This window comes from Entelurus aequoreus, linkage group LG12 (assembly GCF_033978785.1).
Source record: "Entelurus aequoreus isolate RoL-2023_Sb linkage group LG12, RoL_Eaeq_v1.1, whole genome shotgun sequence".
Taxonomy (NCBI): domain Eukaryota; kingdom Metazoa; phylum Chordata; class Actinopteri; order Syngnathiformes; family Syngnathidae; genus Entelurus; species Entelurus aequoreus.
The window spans coordinates 44529359-44546843 of record NC_084742.1 but is presented as its reverse complement, the minus strand read 5'-3'; the positions used below and the strand labels follow the sequence as shown (position 1 = coordinate 44546843).

At 37.7% G+C, this 17485-nt stretch overlaps 1 protein-coding gene across 2 annotated transcripts in view; it reads right to left on the bottom strand.

Moving 5' to 3' along the window:
- Nucleotides 1-658: 658 nt before the first annotated feature.
- Nucleotides 659-17485, bottom strand: part of snx15 (sorting nexin 15) — a 30213-nt gene continuing 13386 nt past the window's right edge. Inside the window, exons 2-7 of one of the 2 annotated variants that reach the window (XM_062067024.1) lie at nt 16637-16793; nt 16458-16573; nt 10548-10812; nt 10317-10478; nt 7300-7494; nt 3841-4014 (exon numbers count right to left, since the gene is read on the bottom strand). In XM_062067024.1, coding sequence (XP_061923008.1) covers nt 3911-4014; nt 7300-7494; nt 10317-10478; nt 10548-10812; nt 16458-16573; nt 16637-16793 — 999 coding nt within the window. In that variant the 3' untranslated portion in view covers nt 3841-3910. Of the gene's footprint in view, nt 1005-3840; nt 4015-7299; nt 7495-10316; nt 10479-10547; nt 10813-16457; nt 16794-17485 lie in introns of those variants that run through there. The other variant, XM_062067022.1, reaches the window with a different exon arrangement.

The window sequence follows — 17485 nt, the reverse complement described above, 5'->3', positions numbered from 1 at the left end:
ACCGAAAAGACAATGATAATTGTCAGGCGGTGATGTTAACTTAGACAAAAGGAATATGTCCCGAATAACAAAAACATTTCTTCAGGTAAAAATCTCACAGGTTAAATTACCAAACATCTGCTGTGATGCTACTTATTTTCATTGGATACACTTTTGCTTTCTTTACCTGAAACACTGCTGGGATTTTTGTTAAATGCACATTTGCTGTTCTAATAAACAGCTTATTGTTAACAGTTTAACGTTCAAGGAATGCTATGTGTGAAAAGTTGCGTAATTACGGTAATAAAATCATTCCAAATGTGGTTATTCACATCAAGTAAACGTAATGGGACAGTGTATGTACTTACTCCTTATATATATATTAGATAGTAAAAATAGCAATGCATCATGCGAGCAAAAAGTGAAATATATTTTTAAAAAGTATGACTCAAAAGCTGTGGTGAACAAAAAATGTACTGTACAACCAGACAAATTACAACTGCATACTGTCCATTTAAAAATAAGTACACTTATATATGTGTTACCTTTTTCTCCAACTCCTTATTCAATTGTGCATACAATACAACCTTAACAAAAAAATAGTGTTTAAAATTGAGCATGTATGGGGGACTGTAGTGAATGATACAGCGCCTCTCAGTGGTAATATTGTTAACTGCACCTTGTCAATAACTGCAGTCTGTGACTTCAATCAATATTGTATTTATTAAGAAAACAGTGCAAAATGCAAGGAAGTTAAAACGAAGTAAGTTCAACACAAAATATATTTATCCTTTTAAATGAAACTAGTTGACTCTAGCGTGTGTGCTGTACCTCAGGAGTGTTTACAGTGTCGAGTGAATGTTTTGGTCCAAACAGACGTGTGATGATGTGTTTGAAAGATCAATGCTGAGAGTCTTATTTTACTCAGCAGGACGCGGCCTGTCTGTCCACCAGCATCTCAGCATGTTCCAGATACTGTGCTATCCTTCTCTTCACGGACTCCTTCCGAGCTGGATCTGGATCACCTACAGTCAAGTAGAAGAGTCAATAGATAATATAGTCAATACGTAAGTTTTTTTTAAAAATTTATTCTAATTTGTTACAAAATTCAGTCAGTTCACTAAGGTAATCACAACGTTTGGGGAACTAAACATGGTTAGCTGGGACGTGGGCGGTTTTGACTGCGCTTATAATTGGCAACAAGCCAATGCTGTGTGCGCATCTGCGGACGTGTATGTGTATAACAGGGGAGCAAGTTACCTACATTATCTGTCACTCTTAACTCCTTGTTTTGATCTGAATGCTAGTTATGTAAATATGAACCTAAGTTTGAAGCAAACACTTGAATACTTTGATACCACCTTTGGCACGATATTTTTACATATACATACAGTACAGGCAAAAAGTTTGGACACACCTTCTCCTCATTCAATGTGTTTTCTATATTTTCATGACTATTTACATTGTAGATTGTCACTGAAGGCATCAAAACTATGAATGAACACATGTGGAGTTATGTACTTAACAAAAAAAGGTGAAATAACTGAAAACATGTTTTATATTCTAGTTTCTTCAAAATAGCCACCCTGCTTTGCACACTCTTGGCATTCTCTCGATGAGCTTCAAGAGGGAGTCACCTGAAATGGTTTTCACTTAACAGGTGTGCTTGAAGCTCATGGAGAGAATGCCAAGAGTGTGCAAAGCAGAGTGGCTATTTTGAAGAAACTAGAATATAAAACATGTTTTCAGTTATTTCACCTTTTTTTGTTAAGTACATAACTCCACATGTGTTCATTCATAGTTTTGATGCCTTCAGTGACAATCTACAATGTAAATAGTCATGAGAATAAAGAAAACGCATTGAATGAAAAGGTGTGTCCAAACTTTTCATATATACATGTGTATATACCGGTAGTAATATAGACATATATATGTATTATATATATGTGTAATATAGACATATATATGTATTATATATATGTGTATATATATATATATATATATATATATATATATATATATATATATATATATATATATATATATATATATATATATGTATATATATATATATATATATATACTACCGTTCAAAAGTTTGGGGTCACATTGAAATGTCCTTATTTTTGAAGGAAAAGCACTGTACTTTTCAATGAAGATAACTTTAAACTAGTCTTAACTTTAAAGAAATACACTCTATACATTGCTAATGTGGTAAATGACTATTCTAGCTGCAAATGTCTGTTTTTTGGTGCAATATCTACATAGGTGTATAGAGGCCCTTTTCCAGCAACTATCACTCCAGTGTTCTAATGGTACAATGTGTTTGCTCATTGGCTCAGAAGGCTAATTGATGATTAGAAAACCCTTGTGCAATCATGTTCACACATCTGAAAACAGTTTAGCTCGTTACAGAAGCTACAAAACTGACCTTCCTTTGAGCAGATTGAGTTTCTGGAGCATCACATTTGTGGGGTCAATTAAACGCTCAAAATGGCCAGAAAAAGAGAACTTTCTTTTAAAACTCGACAGTCTATTCTTGTTCTTAGAAATGAAGGCTATTTCACAAAATTGTTTGGGTGACCCCAAACTTTTGAACGGTAGTGTATATATATATATATATATATATATATATATATATATATATATATATATATATATATATATATATATATATATATATATATATATATACACACACTACCGTTCAAAAGTTTGGGGTAGTGTATATATATATATATATACACACACTACCGTTCAAAAGTTTGGGGTCACCCAAACAATTTTGTGGAATAGCCTTCATTTCTAAGAACAAGAATAGACTGTCGAGTTTCAGAGGAAAGTTCTCTTTTTCTGGCCATTTTGAGCGTTTAATTGACCCCACAAATGTGATGCTCCAGAAACTCAATCTGCTCAAAGGAAGGTCAGTTTTGTAGCTTCTGTAACGAGCTAAACTGTTTTCAGATGTGTGAACATGATTGCACAAGGGTTTTCTAATCATCAATTAGCCTTCTGAGCCAATGAGCAAACACATTGTACCATTAGAACACTGGAGTGATAGTTGCTGGAAATGGGCCTCTATACACCTATGTAGATATTGCACCAAAAACCAGACATTTGCAGCTAGAATAGTCATTTACCATATTAGCAATGTATAGAGTGTATTTCTTTAAAGTTAAGACTAGTTTAAAGTTATCTTCATTGAAAAGTAAAGTGCTTTTCCTTAAAAAATAAGGACATTTCAATGTGACCCCAAACTTTTGAACGGTAGTGTATATGTATATGTAATAATCTGCTTGTTCTAGGTGGCTAGCAATGCAACTAATGGGAGTGTTCCATTCTGCCGCTAAGTCACTTTGAAAATGCATCCAAAAACCGCCAATAATATTTCAGTTATATTCCTTAACCTGTATAATAACCAAGCTGTAGGAACATTGTTACTGTGAGAGCACACACTGAATAACTCTTTTTCTAGCGTAGTAACATGTCATCTTGGGACGGCATGCTACGGTATTAGCTGTAAGCTGAATCACTTTTAAGTTAGTAAAGCACAACACAATGCGATAGGACACCAATCTGCACTGACTGAAAAAACATGAACAATCATATTACAGTATCTGTAAAGTATTAGCCCACATTTCATGTTATGTTTATACACAGCTAGCTCGACAGCGTATGAACTGTAGTTGTAATAACAAGCCAGATGTGCTGCGTGCATCATGATCAATATTTTACTGACTCACTCAATGAACAGTTAAACGTTTGGTCCAGCTGGCCCCGGACATTTTTTTTGTAGTTGATTTGGGTAAGCACTCCATTTATGTTGAAATTGCTTGTCTCCAAGTACCACATTTGCAGCAGCAAGTCACACTGACCTAACCCACTCGGCATTTGTCTGCTCCAACGTTTCACTCTCTCTTGGTGCTTGCTTCTATAACCAGCGGTTCATCCTCCTTATATTCGGGTTCAAAAAGATAAGGAAGGTTGTGAACTTGTGACTCCTCATTTGTCCAAAAATGTCGTCTGTTACCAAGTCTGTCATGATTAGAAAACACACGTGTTTGTTTCCGGAAGTAGGAACACACATTATTTCCTGGAAGTCCGAAGTGCGTTGCTATGGGAACGGAAATAAAAGCGCTGAGGAAATAATCTCTGACAATGCTTAAAATGACCAAAATACAGTAAATATTGAACATATTACATATTGTTATGAATGTGTCTGTAACTACATTATATATATTCTTGCGGTGTATATAAAACGGTGATTGAGGGTTTTGAAGTTGTTTTAGAGGACTTTGAAGGCTACAATAGTGACACCCACTTGTCGTATTTTGCAAGCGTTTTTTTTCATCATCTTTAGAATCCTAAAAAAAAAGACGTGTTCTTGTCTCTCATAATGATTGTGAACATTTGGCAAAATTCCAAAAAAAAGTGCAGTTTCCCTTTAAGCTATGTAGCGTCGCTACTGTTAGCTCATTATCACCCATCACCATACTTGCCAACCTTGAGACCTCCGATACCGGGAGGTGGGGGGTGGGGGTGGGGGGTGGGGGGGGGCGGGGGCGTGGTTAAGGGCGTGGTTAATAGGGGAGTATATTTACAGCTAGAATTCACCAACTCAAGTATTTCATATATATATATATGTATATATATATATATATATATATACATATATGTATGAAATACTTGACTTTCAGTGAATTCTAGCTATATATATATATATATATATATATATATATATATATATATTTATTTATTTTATTATACATATAAATAAAATAAATACTTGAATTTCAGTGTCCCGGGGGATATCCAGTAGATGGCAGTATTGTCCTGTTTAACTTCTCCTCCGTTCATGACTCGGCCACCGTGTTCAATGGAGAAGTCTGTTTTACAAAATGTACAGGCAACATAATTACATACCCCTTCCCCTTCGAACTGTCCTGGATGAACTGAAATTCTTGTTTCCATTCGTTTTGGAACTTGCAAGCGTAATTCTTCATCTTGCTCGTCGACGGCGTCGCCATGTCTGTAACTTCCTTGTTCTTCTGCTTCGTCTCCTTGTTGTGTGCGCAGTTGTGCACTCTACTCTCTAAAAGCCGTAGATGTTATGACGTCATTGGGCAGGCAAGCTGTTTATATTGTGGGAAAGCGGACGTGAGAACAGACTGTCCCCACTCAGGTCCGCATTGAGCTGGAGGGGGCGTGGCCTCCAGCTCCGGCTGAATACCGGGAGTTTGTCGGGAGAAAATTTCTGCCGGGAGGTTATCGGGAGAGGCGCTGAATACCGGGAGTCTCCCGCTAAAAACGGGGGGGTTGGCAAGTATGCCCATCACTAATAACTTTGTGAGAGACAACAAACATAATAAAATCATTACTTACTGTACAATGTATGCTCTCACTGGGATGCCCACTGGTGGGATGTTCAAATCTTGACGTTTAGATGAAGAATTAATCATAATCTGTGCGAAGGGTTTAAAAAAAAAATAAAGCCAGTGCAAACTAGCGTCTTTTGTGTCTTTCTCGCCATAGGTTGAACGTCACAGATGACTAATTTCTCGGTTTATGTCCACAACCGTTTTCTATCCAGGTGAGAGGCATGGTTTAAAATCTAGAAATAACTTTCACCAGATAACAAGCGATCATGAGCATGGACAGCAGCTCAGTATGCATACAAGCTAGTTAGTGCTCCGTAAACACGTGAGTGATAAATAAGCAAAGTGGATTACTCCTGTTAGCACCATTGCTAGACACCTAGAAGGAGGCGATTATTACAAAATAGAATATACAAAAAAGAAATGCATACATGTTCTTATCTCATATAAGGATTGTGAATAATTGCCAGCATTTTAAAAAAGTGCAGTTCCCCTTTAAAGGCCTATTGAAACCCACTACTACTGACCACGCAGTCTGATAGTTTATATATCAATGATGGCCAATACGGCCGGGTTAACTTATAAAGTGCAATTTTAAATTTCCCGCTAAGCTTCCGGTTGAAAACGTCTATGTATGATGACGTATGCGTGTGACGTCAATCGTTGAACGGGAAGTATTGGTACACCATTGAATCCAATACAAAAAAGCTCTGTTTTCATCTAAAAAATTCCACAGTATTCTGGACATCTGTGTTGGTGAATCTTTTGCAATTTGTTTAATGAACAATGAAGACTGCAAAGAAGAAAGTTGTAGGTAGGATCTGTGTATTAGCGGCTGGCTGTAGCAACACAACCAGGAGAACTTACTTGGATAGCAGACGCGCTAGCCGACGCTAGCCGCCGACCGCACGGATGATCGGGTGAAGTCCTTCGTCCTTCCGTCGATCGCTGGAACGCAGGTGAGCATGGGTGTTGATGAGCAGATGAGGGCTGGCTGGCGTAGGTGGAGCGCTAATGTTTTTATCATAGCTCTGTGAGGTCCCGTTGCTAAGTTAGCTTCAATGGCGTCGTTAGCAACAGCATTGTTAAGCTTCGCCAAGCTGGAAAGCATTAACCGTGTATTTACAGGTCCAGGGTTTAATAGTATTGTTGATTTTCTGTCTATCCTTCCAGTCAGGGGTTTATTTATTTTGTTTATATCTGCATTTGAGCCCGATGCTATCACGTTAGCTCGGTAGCTAAAGTGTTTCGCCGATGTATTGTCGTGGAGATAAAAGTCACTGTGAATGTCCATTTCGCGTTCTCGACTCTCATTTTCAAGAGGATATAGTATCCGAGGTGGTTTAAAATACAAATCCGTGGTCCACAATAGAAAAAGGAGAGTGTGGAATCCAATGAGCCAGCTTGTACCTAAGTTACGGTCAGAGCGAAAAAAGATATGTCCTGCACTGCACTCTAATCCTTCACTCTGACGTTCCTCATCCACAAATCTTTCATCCTCGCTCAAATTAATGGGGTAATCGTCGCTTTCTCGATCCGAATCTCTCTCGCTGCATTGTAAACAATGGGAAAATGTGAGCAGCCCTTCCTCCTGTGACGTCACGCTACTTCCGGTATAGGTAAGGTTTTTTTTTTATCAGCGACCAAAAGTAGCGAACTTTATCGTCGATGTTCTCTACTAAATCCTTTCAGCAAAAATATGGCAATATCGCGAAATGATCAAGTATGACACATAGAATGGAACTGCTATCCCCGTTTAAATAAAAAAAGTTCATTTCATAAGGCCTTTAAAGACCTACTGCTAGTCAAATAATTTAATTATCAAAGTACAAGATAACAGAATTGTTTGTCTGTGACTACAAAAGTGTTGTTTCTGCACTGTGAGCAGAGATCCCGTCCGACAACAGGGTTTGTTTATTTGCAAAATGAAGCACATTGTTCTCACCCTGCACTCCAGTGATCAGTATGTCCACTGCTGTTCTGTAGCCGCAAATGGCAGCGCTCACGTCTCCCTCCTCCTCGCTCGCCATCGCGGACGTCAGCTTGGCAGAAGCCAGGTTCAAATAAACGGCCTCCTTTTCCAGACTGCTCGCAGGCAACGACAACAACTCCAAATGGTTATCGGAGGATTCAGAACCGTCTAGAACGAAAGGAAATGGCTGCGTTAGCCGAAATGGTAACTATCACAATCACAATCAGAAAGACTTTATTAATCCCCGAGGGGAAATTAAGATTTTCAGCAAAATCCCATTCAAGAGCAGACAGAACAGGATCGCTGACGGGTCTGCCAACTTCCGGTGCCCCTTACAAATAAGGTGAGAAACAGGTAAATGCTAGGGAGGGGTGAAAAACTTTTTTTTTTTTTGGTTTCTGTTTTTAGACTTAAATCGATAGCCAAACTGATGTTTGAGGAATTGAGAACAGTGAGGCCAAGGGGGGAAAAAACCTCATAGCCATCGCACACATAAGCATGTATGTAAGAGGGAAACATTAAAGAACACAAAGGACATTAAATACATTAAAAGAGCAGAGCTGATGCAACCAGCCATTTCTACATACAACTACAAAAGTAAAACAACAACAACAAAAAACCATGTACACTGTGGTGGCCTAGTGGTTAGAGTTTCCGCCCTGAGATCGGTAGGTTGTGAGTTCAAACCCCGGCCGAGTCATACCAAAGACTATAAAAATGGGACCCATTACCTCCTCAGCATCAAGGGTTGGAATTGGGGGTTAAATCACCAAAAATGATTCCCGGGCGCGGCCACCTCTGCTTCCCACTGCTCCCCTCACCCCCCAGGGGGTGAAAAAGGGGATGGGTCAAATGCAGAGGACAAATTTCACCACACCTAGTGTGTGTGTGACAATCATTGGTACTTTATCTAATTTTAACTTTCCACGCCATCGTCTGCTGTGGTGGGGGGAGCATGGCCAGAGACAGGAGCAGACCCAACAAAGCAACCAAGAGAGCCAAAAGAATGTTGTTTATGTGAAACATGCGCACAGGATCACTTGGAAGCACGTCACGTTTTCAGCGACACAGGTCAACATATGCCAAAAGGAGACGGAAGAAGCAGAGTCAACGTAATTACCGGTAAATTTGTTCACTTCCTGTGTTCAACATGAGCCAGTGTACCACTTTTTAATAGTAAAACGACAGGATGAATATCTATAATAGTAAAGTTATTAATAAAGTCATACTGTACAGATACATGAGTAAAGTTGAATACAAACCCCGTTTCCATATGAGTTGGGAAATTGTGTTGGATGTAAATATAAACGGAATACAATGATTTGCAAATCCTTTTTAACCCATATTCCATTGAATGCACTACAAAGACAAGATATTTGATGTTCAAACTCATAAACTTTGTTTTTTTTTGCAAATAATAATGAACTTAGAATTTCATGGCTGCAACACGTGCCAAAGTAGTTGGGAAAGGGCATGTTCACCACTGTGTTACATGGCCTTTCCTTTTAACAACACTCAGTAAACGTTTGGGAACTGAGGAGTGATTTAGGGCTATATAAATAAACATTGATTGATTGATTGATTGAGGAGACACATTTTTTAAGCTTCTCAGGTGGAATTCTTTCCCATTCTTGCTTGATGTACAGCTTAAGTTGTTCAACAGTCCGGGGGTCTCCGTTGTGGTATTTTAGGCTTCATAATGCGCCACACATTTTCAATGGGAGACAGGTCTGGACTACAAGCAGGCCAGTCTAGTACCCGCACTCTTTTACTATGAAGCCATGTTGATGTAACGCGTGGCTTGGCATTGTCTTGCTGAAATAAGCAGGGGCGTCCATGGTAACGTTGCTTGGATGGCAACATATGTTGCTCCAAAACCTGTACGTACCTTTCAGCATTAATGGCGCCTTCACAGATGTGTAAGTTACCCATATCTTGGGCACTAATACACCCCCATACCATCACAGATGCTGGCTTTTCAACTTTGCGCCTATAACAATCCGGATGGTTCTTTTCCTCTTTGGTCCGGAGGACACGACGTCCACAGTTTCCAAAAACAATTTGAAATGTGGACTCGTCAGACCACAGAACACTTTTCCACTTTGTATCAGTCCATCTTAGATGAGCTCAGGCCCAGCGAAGCCGACGGCGTTTCTGGGTGTTGTTGATAAACGGTTTTCGCCTTGCATAGGAGAGTTTTAACTTGCACTTACAGATGTTGCGACCAACTGTAGGTACTGACAGTGGGTTTCTGAAGTGTTCCTGAGCCCATGTGGTGATATCCTTTACACACTGATGTCGCTTGTTGATGCAGTACAGCCTGAGGGATCGAAGGTCACAGGCTTAGCTGCTTACGTGCAGTGATTTCTTCAGATTCTTTGAACCCTTTGATGATATTACGGACCGTAGATGGTGAAATCCCTAAATTCCTTGCAATAGCTGCTTGAGAAAGGTTTTTCTTAAACTATTCAACAATTTGCTCACGCATTTGTTGACAAAGTGGTGACCCTCGCCCCATCCTTGTTTGTGAATGACTGAGCATTTCATGGAATCTACTTTTATACCCAATCATGGCACCCACCTGTTCCCAATTTGCCTGTTCACCTGTGGGATGTTCCAAATTAGTGTTTGATGAGCATTCCTCAACTTTATCAGTATTTATTGCCACCTTTCCCAACTTCTTTGTCACGTGTTGCTGGCATCAAATTCTAAAGTTAATGATTATTTGCAAAAAAAAAAAAAGGTTTATCAGTTTGAACATCAAATATGTTGTCTTTGTAGCATATTCAACTGAATATGGGTTGAAAATGATTTGCAAATCATTGTATTCCGTTTATATTTACATATAACACAATTTCCCAACTCATATGGAAACGGGGTTTGTAGATAAGTCCAAGGTATGTTAAAAAAAAAGAATGCCTTAATTGAAAAATGATAATGCCTTATTAAGTGATAAAATGGTGGGAATTTGTCCTCCAATGGTGGTTCACCTGGTTTATAGCAGGGGTCAAAGACAGCCAGGTCGCTGTCAGACAACGGAGGCAAAACTTCTTCCTTCGGGGGAGAGGCACATTCATCTGCCACCGAGTCAAACAGCGAATCGATCTCCTCCTGAGACTCTTGTGATATGTGCGTCTTTGCCGGAGACACATCTGGAGGTTGTGTCATCACAAAGAAGAGTCATTGAAGTCGTTTATGGATGACTTTTCCACGCCTCGTACCTCTTTCATCCAGCTCGGCGTCTGTGCACACGTCTCCATCATTTCCCGCCTCGCTGTAGGCCTCGGCCGCCACCTCCGGCTTTCCAACGTCCATGCTCAAGTTGGTGCCGAGGTCTTGAGGCAAGGTGGGCGCCTCCCTTCCCACCTCCTCCTCTGCTGGCTCACAGTCTAAGGCCCCCCGCTTGGGGAGGGGAATTAGAGGGGGAGGCAGGGGCCCGGTAGAGGATGCTAGAGAAGGATCTAGAGGCCTCGTGGCCTCACCACCCTGAGGAGGGAGGAAAAAAACCCATGCTTGCATGTGACTGTGACTTATCAAAGCGTGTGTGTGTGTGTGTGTGTGTTCTGGCAATGCTTACTTAATGGGGACATCGCTCTGTTTACACAGTCACCTTTAGGGGACCTCTGACGGTATGGGGACAAAAAAACAGGTCCCCTAAAGGGAAACCTTTTTAAATGATGTTAATCATGTTAATCAATGATGTTAATCATTTAAAAAGGTTTAACCATTAATAGTACTGTGATTCTGTATGGCAGGGGTCACCAACCTTTTTGAAACCAAGGGCTACTTCTTGGGTACTGATTAATGCAAAGGGCTACCAGTTAGATACACACTTAAATAAATTGCCAGAAGTAGCCAATTTGCTCAATTTACCTTTAACTCTGTTATTATTAATTAATGATATTTATCTTTGTGGAAACACTGATCATCTTAATGATTTTTCACAATAAATATATATAGAAACAGATAAATATCAATATGCAACACTTTATTTATATATTTTCTCTAAGTGCACATTTTTCAAATTGAACATTTTCAAATGATCACTTCTAAGACAGTCTTGTGAAATCACAATATCCCATTTTAACTAGCTAGCCACTAACATTTTTTAACAAATCATGAATTACTTTGCACCATGTTTGTACAAATAATAACTCATGTAAAATACAAAAGTAAACTCTCAAATTTTTAAATCATGTCACACTTTGAACTGGACACCAAATCTGTTATCTGTTTCTTTGTCAGTTAGTGGGAAGCCTGGCATTGCATGCTGTTAACTAGTGTGTTGTACTCTGGTGTGTAACTTGACACTGCAACTCTGAGTGAGTCTTGCAGATGTGCATCAGTGAGGCGTGTTCTGTGTTTGTTCTTGATGAAGTTCATGTCAGAAAAGGCTGATTCACAAAGATAAGATTTTTCCTCATTGTTTGCGGAACCTTCTTAATCTCTTGGACATATTTTCACAGCAATCTGGCCTTAAGCTTAATTATGATAAATGTAAAATGTTAAGGATCGGAAATCTAAAGGGAACGTCCTTTCGAATGGAATGCAAAGTGCCTGTTTTGTGGACAGATGGACCAGTTAACATACTTGGTGTTGTTGTCCCAGAAAATCTGGAAGATCTAGGCTCAGTAAATTATGATAATCGACTAAGAAAGCTGGACAAAATTATGCAATTATGGAAAGGGAAATCCCTAACCTTGTATGGTAAAATGTCTATTGCCAACTTAAAAACGTTTTTAAGATTTATGAGCTGAGGGTCTTCGATTTTGTCTGGAACGGCAAACCAGAAAAGATTAAAAGAAAGGTTTTGTACAAAGAGTATGAATATGGGGGCCTGAAACTTCTCAACCTTGAAGCTATGTGTCTGTCTTTAAAAGCATCAATTGTTCCAAAGATGTATTTAAACATTGAGTGGTACACAAATGTCCTGTTGGACAAAAAACATGTACTGTATCAAAAGAAATTGTATCCTTTTTTACAAGTGATCCCCTCCCAGAGAGTCTGCTGGGAAACATGGCGGGGTTCATAAAGGAAACAATCCACTCATAGTGGTGTTTTCAATTTTATGTGCCAGAAAAAAGAGACGATATTTTGCAGCAGTTAATATGGATGAACTCTAATATTGTAATAGATGGAAAGCCTTTCTTTTGGAAAAATATGTTTGAACGAGGAATCATTTTTGTCAATGATATTATCAATGATAATGGTAAAATTATGAAGTATGATGAATTTAGAGCTATGTATGGTGATGCTTGCTCAAGCTTTTCATTTTATCAACTAACTGGAGTAATTGGGAAAAGATGGAAACAAATAATTAATTATGGAACTACTAAATTATTAGTTTGTAAACCTCTAATAAGAAATTGTAGTTGGCAAAAAGGAACTAAAATAAATAGAAAAATATATAATTTTTATTTAATAAAGAATTCTTTGAAGGCTGCCTCACACAACACAAATGGAAAATGGGAGGACTTTTTTGACTGCCCGTTGCCATGGGATGCCATATTCAAACTAATCTATAAAACCACTATCGATGTGCAAAATCGTTATTTTCAAATTAAAATTATTTAGAACTTCTTACCCACAGGAAAAATGTTAAAATTATGGAATATGACAGAGTCAGATGATTGCCGATTTTGTTGTCAAGAGCCTGAATCCACCCTGCATTTGTTTTGGTATTGTCATATTGTGTCTTTGTTTTGGGTGGAAGTTGAAAAAATGTGTTTAAGGATTGGCTTGTTTATGAAGCTTAATGTGGTTTCTGTTATTTTAGGAGAGTTCATTGACAATCATGATTTAGTCAATTTAATTATAGTACTCGGTAAAATGTTTATTTTTAAGGCCAAAAACAGATATTCACTTAGTATTACTTTCTTTAAAACATTTACCGGTATTCAGTATTTTCTAACTTTAGAAAGTTACATGGTTGAAAACGATAATGATGCCAAAAAACATTAAAAAAAAGATGAGAAGTCCTCAAAGGCTTATTTTGAAAGTATAATTATGTTTATAGATTATATGATATCTGTTGTTGTGTTCTCTAATTTGAGTGACCTGGACATAATATGGACTGTACATAAATGCTTATTTTGAAAATGTAATTTTGTTTATAAATTATATGCAATCTGTTGTGTTCCCTAATTTTTTTCTGTGTACATGAATGAAGGTGTGTGTTGCTGAGTCCGACTTGGACATTATCTGGACTGGGCCTAGTTTAAAAAACCCTTTAAACAAATCTAATTTAATTGACAACCTGGTCTGTTGAAGATAAGGCCCTTTTTTTAAAAATAAAATAAAATAAGATAAATAAATAAAAAACATTTTCTTGGATAAAAAAGAAAGTAAAACAATATAAAAATAATTACATAAAAAATAGTAATTAATGAAAATGTTAGTGGACCAGCAGCCTATACAATCATGTGTGCTTCAGGGACTGTGTCCCTTGCAGATGTGTTGTCTATGTTGTGGGAACCAGAATATTGGTAGCAGAAAGAAATAACCCCTTTTGTGTGAGTGGGTGTGGATGAGTGTGCATGGGGGAGGTTGTTTGGGTTGATGCACTGATTGAAGGTGTATCTTGTGTTTTTTCTATGTAGATTTTTTTTTTTTTTTTTTAAATATATATATATATATATATTTTTTTTTTTATATTTTTTTTTTTTTTTTTTTTTTAAGAACAGGCCCGCGGGCGACTCATCTGGTCCTTACGGGCGACCTGGTGCCCGCGGGCACCGCGTTGGTGACCCCTGCTGTATGGTATCCATCCTTAGTTAAAACTAATATTTTTCCTGGTTTTCAGTGTACATAGGTGAAGGTGTGTTGCTGAGCCCGATCTGGACATAATCTGAACTGGACCTGGTTTTAAGAACCCTTTTGAACAATCTGATTTCATTGACAACCCGGTGTGGTGAAGATAAGGTCCTTTATTTATTTTTTTTAAATAAAATAAAGTGAGATAAATAAATACAAAAATAAAATACTTTTTCTTGAATAAAAAGGAATAAAAACAATTACATAAAAAATAGTAATTAATGAAAATGTTAGTGGACCAGCAGCACGCACAATCATGTGTGCTTTAAGGACTGTATCCCTTGCAGACTATATTATTCTACATTGTAGGAACCAGAAGTTTTTAATAACAGAAAGAAACAGCCCCTTTTGTGTAAATGAGTGTGGATGAGTGTGGATGGGGGAGGGAGGTTTTTTTTGGGTTGATGCACTAATGGTAAGTGTATCTTGTGTTTTGTATGTTGTTTAAAATAATTTAAAAAAAATAAAATAAAATAAAAATAATAAATAAAATAAAAACTAATATTTTTCCAAAAACAAAATCTGGTTTAGTGTTCCTTAGGATGACATTTTCATACAGCATGATTATAAAACATTTTTACCTTAAAGTATGATTCACATTCAGAATTTTCCATCCTTCTATATATGGTAGTTGGAGTTGCAGACAACTTCATTACTGCTAAATAGCAGTTTTCAGTAATGTCACAGACGATGCAGGATTTGCTTTAACATTTAAGTGGTGAAACTTCCTATTAGAGGACAGCTTAGTGCTGTATTCTGAGGATCATGTCATATTTAAGTAGAACTTTTATTTATTTTATTTTTTTATTTTTTTTAAAAGGTCCTCAGTAGTCACGTACAAATTTGTGTGAATTATGCAAAATTATTTAAATTTGGTCCCCATGAACCATATTAACTCTTTTTCCCCATGGTCCCCAGTAAGAATGATCAGCACATTACTTCATCAATCCAGAGATTTAAAGACGTGTATGAGCTAACTGGGCCATGGCCATTTTACCTAATTTTTTTTAGGCCTCCACAACCTGTAGAAAGGGTGGTGTCCACAAGTGATGATCAAAAACTTGGTCCCCATTCCAAATGATAACCAGTATGTGTGAGTGTGTGTGTTCATTTAGTTCTACCCTTCTTGAGACACCAACAAGGAAAAGTACCTTCCATGTGAGGACCGGTGAACAAGTTAGGACCGAAAGCATGGTCCCAATACAGAAAACCATTGCATCTAATAGAGAATGTCTCATTTCTATCAAATCTATCAAAATTAGAGTGGTCCCAAAAAGGAGGGATTTTTCAAATTGACTTTGTGTCGGTTTTAAAAGTGCGCCCCCTCTGGTCAACATATGAAATCACAAGTGTGTGTAAGAAATTGAAATGCGCCCCCTTTGGCCAAAATTATTAAAAAATAAATAAATAAATATGTATATAGACACATACCTTAATAACTTGAAGTAAATAATGAAGATAAAAAACCAATTACAAACAAAAACTTTAAAAAAAACTTTTAAAAAAGCAGTCTTTTTCTCAGTGTGTCGACTTCTTATAAAATTGGGAACAATTTCTCATATTCTTTCTGTTTCTGTAATATTGCAATATTTCTTCGTAAAATGATTAGTTATTTATGTAAAATTATTAAGTTTGAATGCAAAATGGTGACATTTGTCATATAAACAATTCTGACTTTTGTTACAATATTGCCAATTTTTTTGTTGTTCTTGTAAAATAGTGACATTTTTTGAGTAAAATTATGACTTTTGTCATAATTTTGCCAAGTAAAATTCCGATTATTATTACAATATTGCCAACATTTTAAAGTTTTCTTATAAACATTGTGACTTTTGTCGCGTAAAATTACGACCTTTCATAAAATTGTCAACATGTTAAGCTTTTCTTGTAAAATTGCGACTGTTATTGAGTAAAATTCCAACTTGTATCATAATATTGCACAAATGTTCAGTTTTTCTTGTAAAATGTTGACTTGCGTTGAGTAAAATTACGACTTTTATTAGAATACTGCCAAAATTCTTACGTTTTTCCTGTGAAATTGTGACCTTTTTCTTGTGAAATTCCAACTCATTTTTAACATCAAGCTTTTTTTTTTACATTTGTATACATTATTATTGTAGTAAATACAAATCTTTATATATCTACAAAGGGTGGTCCTAAAGAGGCCTTTTTCGGAGGTCTCAAAAGGTGACAAATAAAAGAATGTGTGTGTGTGTGTGTGTGTGTGTGTGTGTGTGTGTGTGTGTGTGTGTGTGTGTGTGTGTGTGTGTGTGTGTGTGTGTGTGTGTGTGTGTGTGTGTGTGTGTGTGTGTGTTCACCCTGAAGAAGTCCTTCAGCTGGGGGCTGTTATAAAGCGCTGGTATGCTTGTAGTGAACACCAGCATGGCTTCTGCAGCGCTCCTCCTCTCCTCGATCACAGCCTCATCAAATCGTCCTGAAAACGAAAAAAGAGCACAATTATAAGCACTCATAACGAATAAGACGTGTGCATTCATACCAAAAACTTGCGCTCGTGGAAACGGCGGAAATTCCTCCTGTCTTCTGAACAGGTTCCTGTGTGTGTAGGCTAGCTCGCCGTGGAGTTTCTTCAGCTCCGAGTATCTCTTCCACACAACCACCTCCTTCACGTCCTCCGGACGAAGCTTGGAGACAAACTGTAAACAAGATCAACCGTATTGAGCATAAACATGCATTTGTTCAGGGAGAAAGCCATGGAGTGGTAGAAGCATTTTGGTTTGGCTTTGTTGTCGATCTGTCTGCAAGGAGAAATCAAGGCAGCCATTACTGTTAGGCGATAAGGAAACGTGGTAATGGGGTTAAAAGACCTCATGAACTTCATCACAAGTTCTCATCATTGACTGAGGTCACTGCACACAATGCACCATTGTTAAGCAACCTAGACACACAACGAATATTTAATTGTGAGAATGCTCCAAAGTATGGTTTTCTACACCAAAACTCATCTATTTATTCAACTTCTTCTTCTCCAGATTTTGGCGCACTCTACCTTCTACATTTTTCACCCGATTCAAACCGTTCCAACTTCAAACGGTACATGTACGGGACTCGCGGGCTTTCCCTTGACAAGTTTTTCTGGCGACTACTCCTTCCACATTTTTCAACCCACTTCAACCGTTCCGCCGTCCAAACATTCCTCTTAATCAGGACAAACAACAAAGTTGTTTTTTTAACTGGAATAATTCCCGGTTTTCCGGAAATTCCAGGAATTCCTTAATACCATTTCTCAATTCAACATGTTCCTACTTCAACATTTCTCGACCGATTTGAAGAATTCCAACACCAACTCATTCAGAACATTCAAGTCTTTTGACATTTTCTAAAAAAT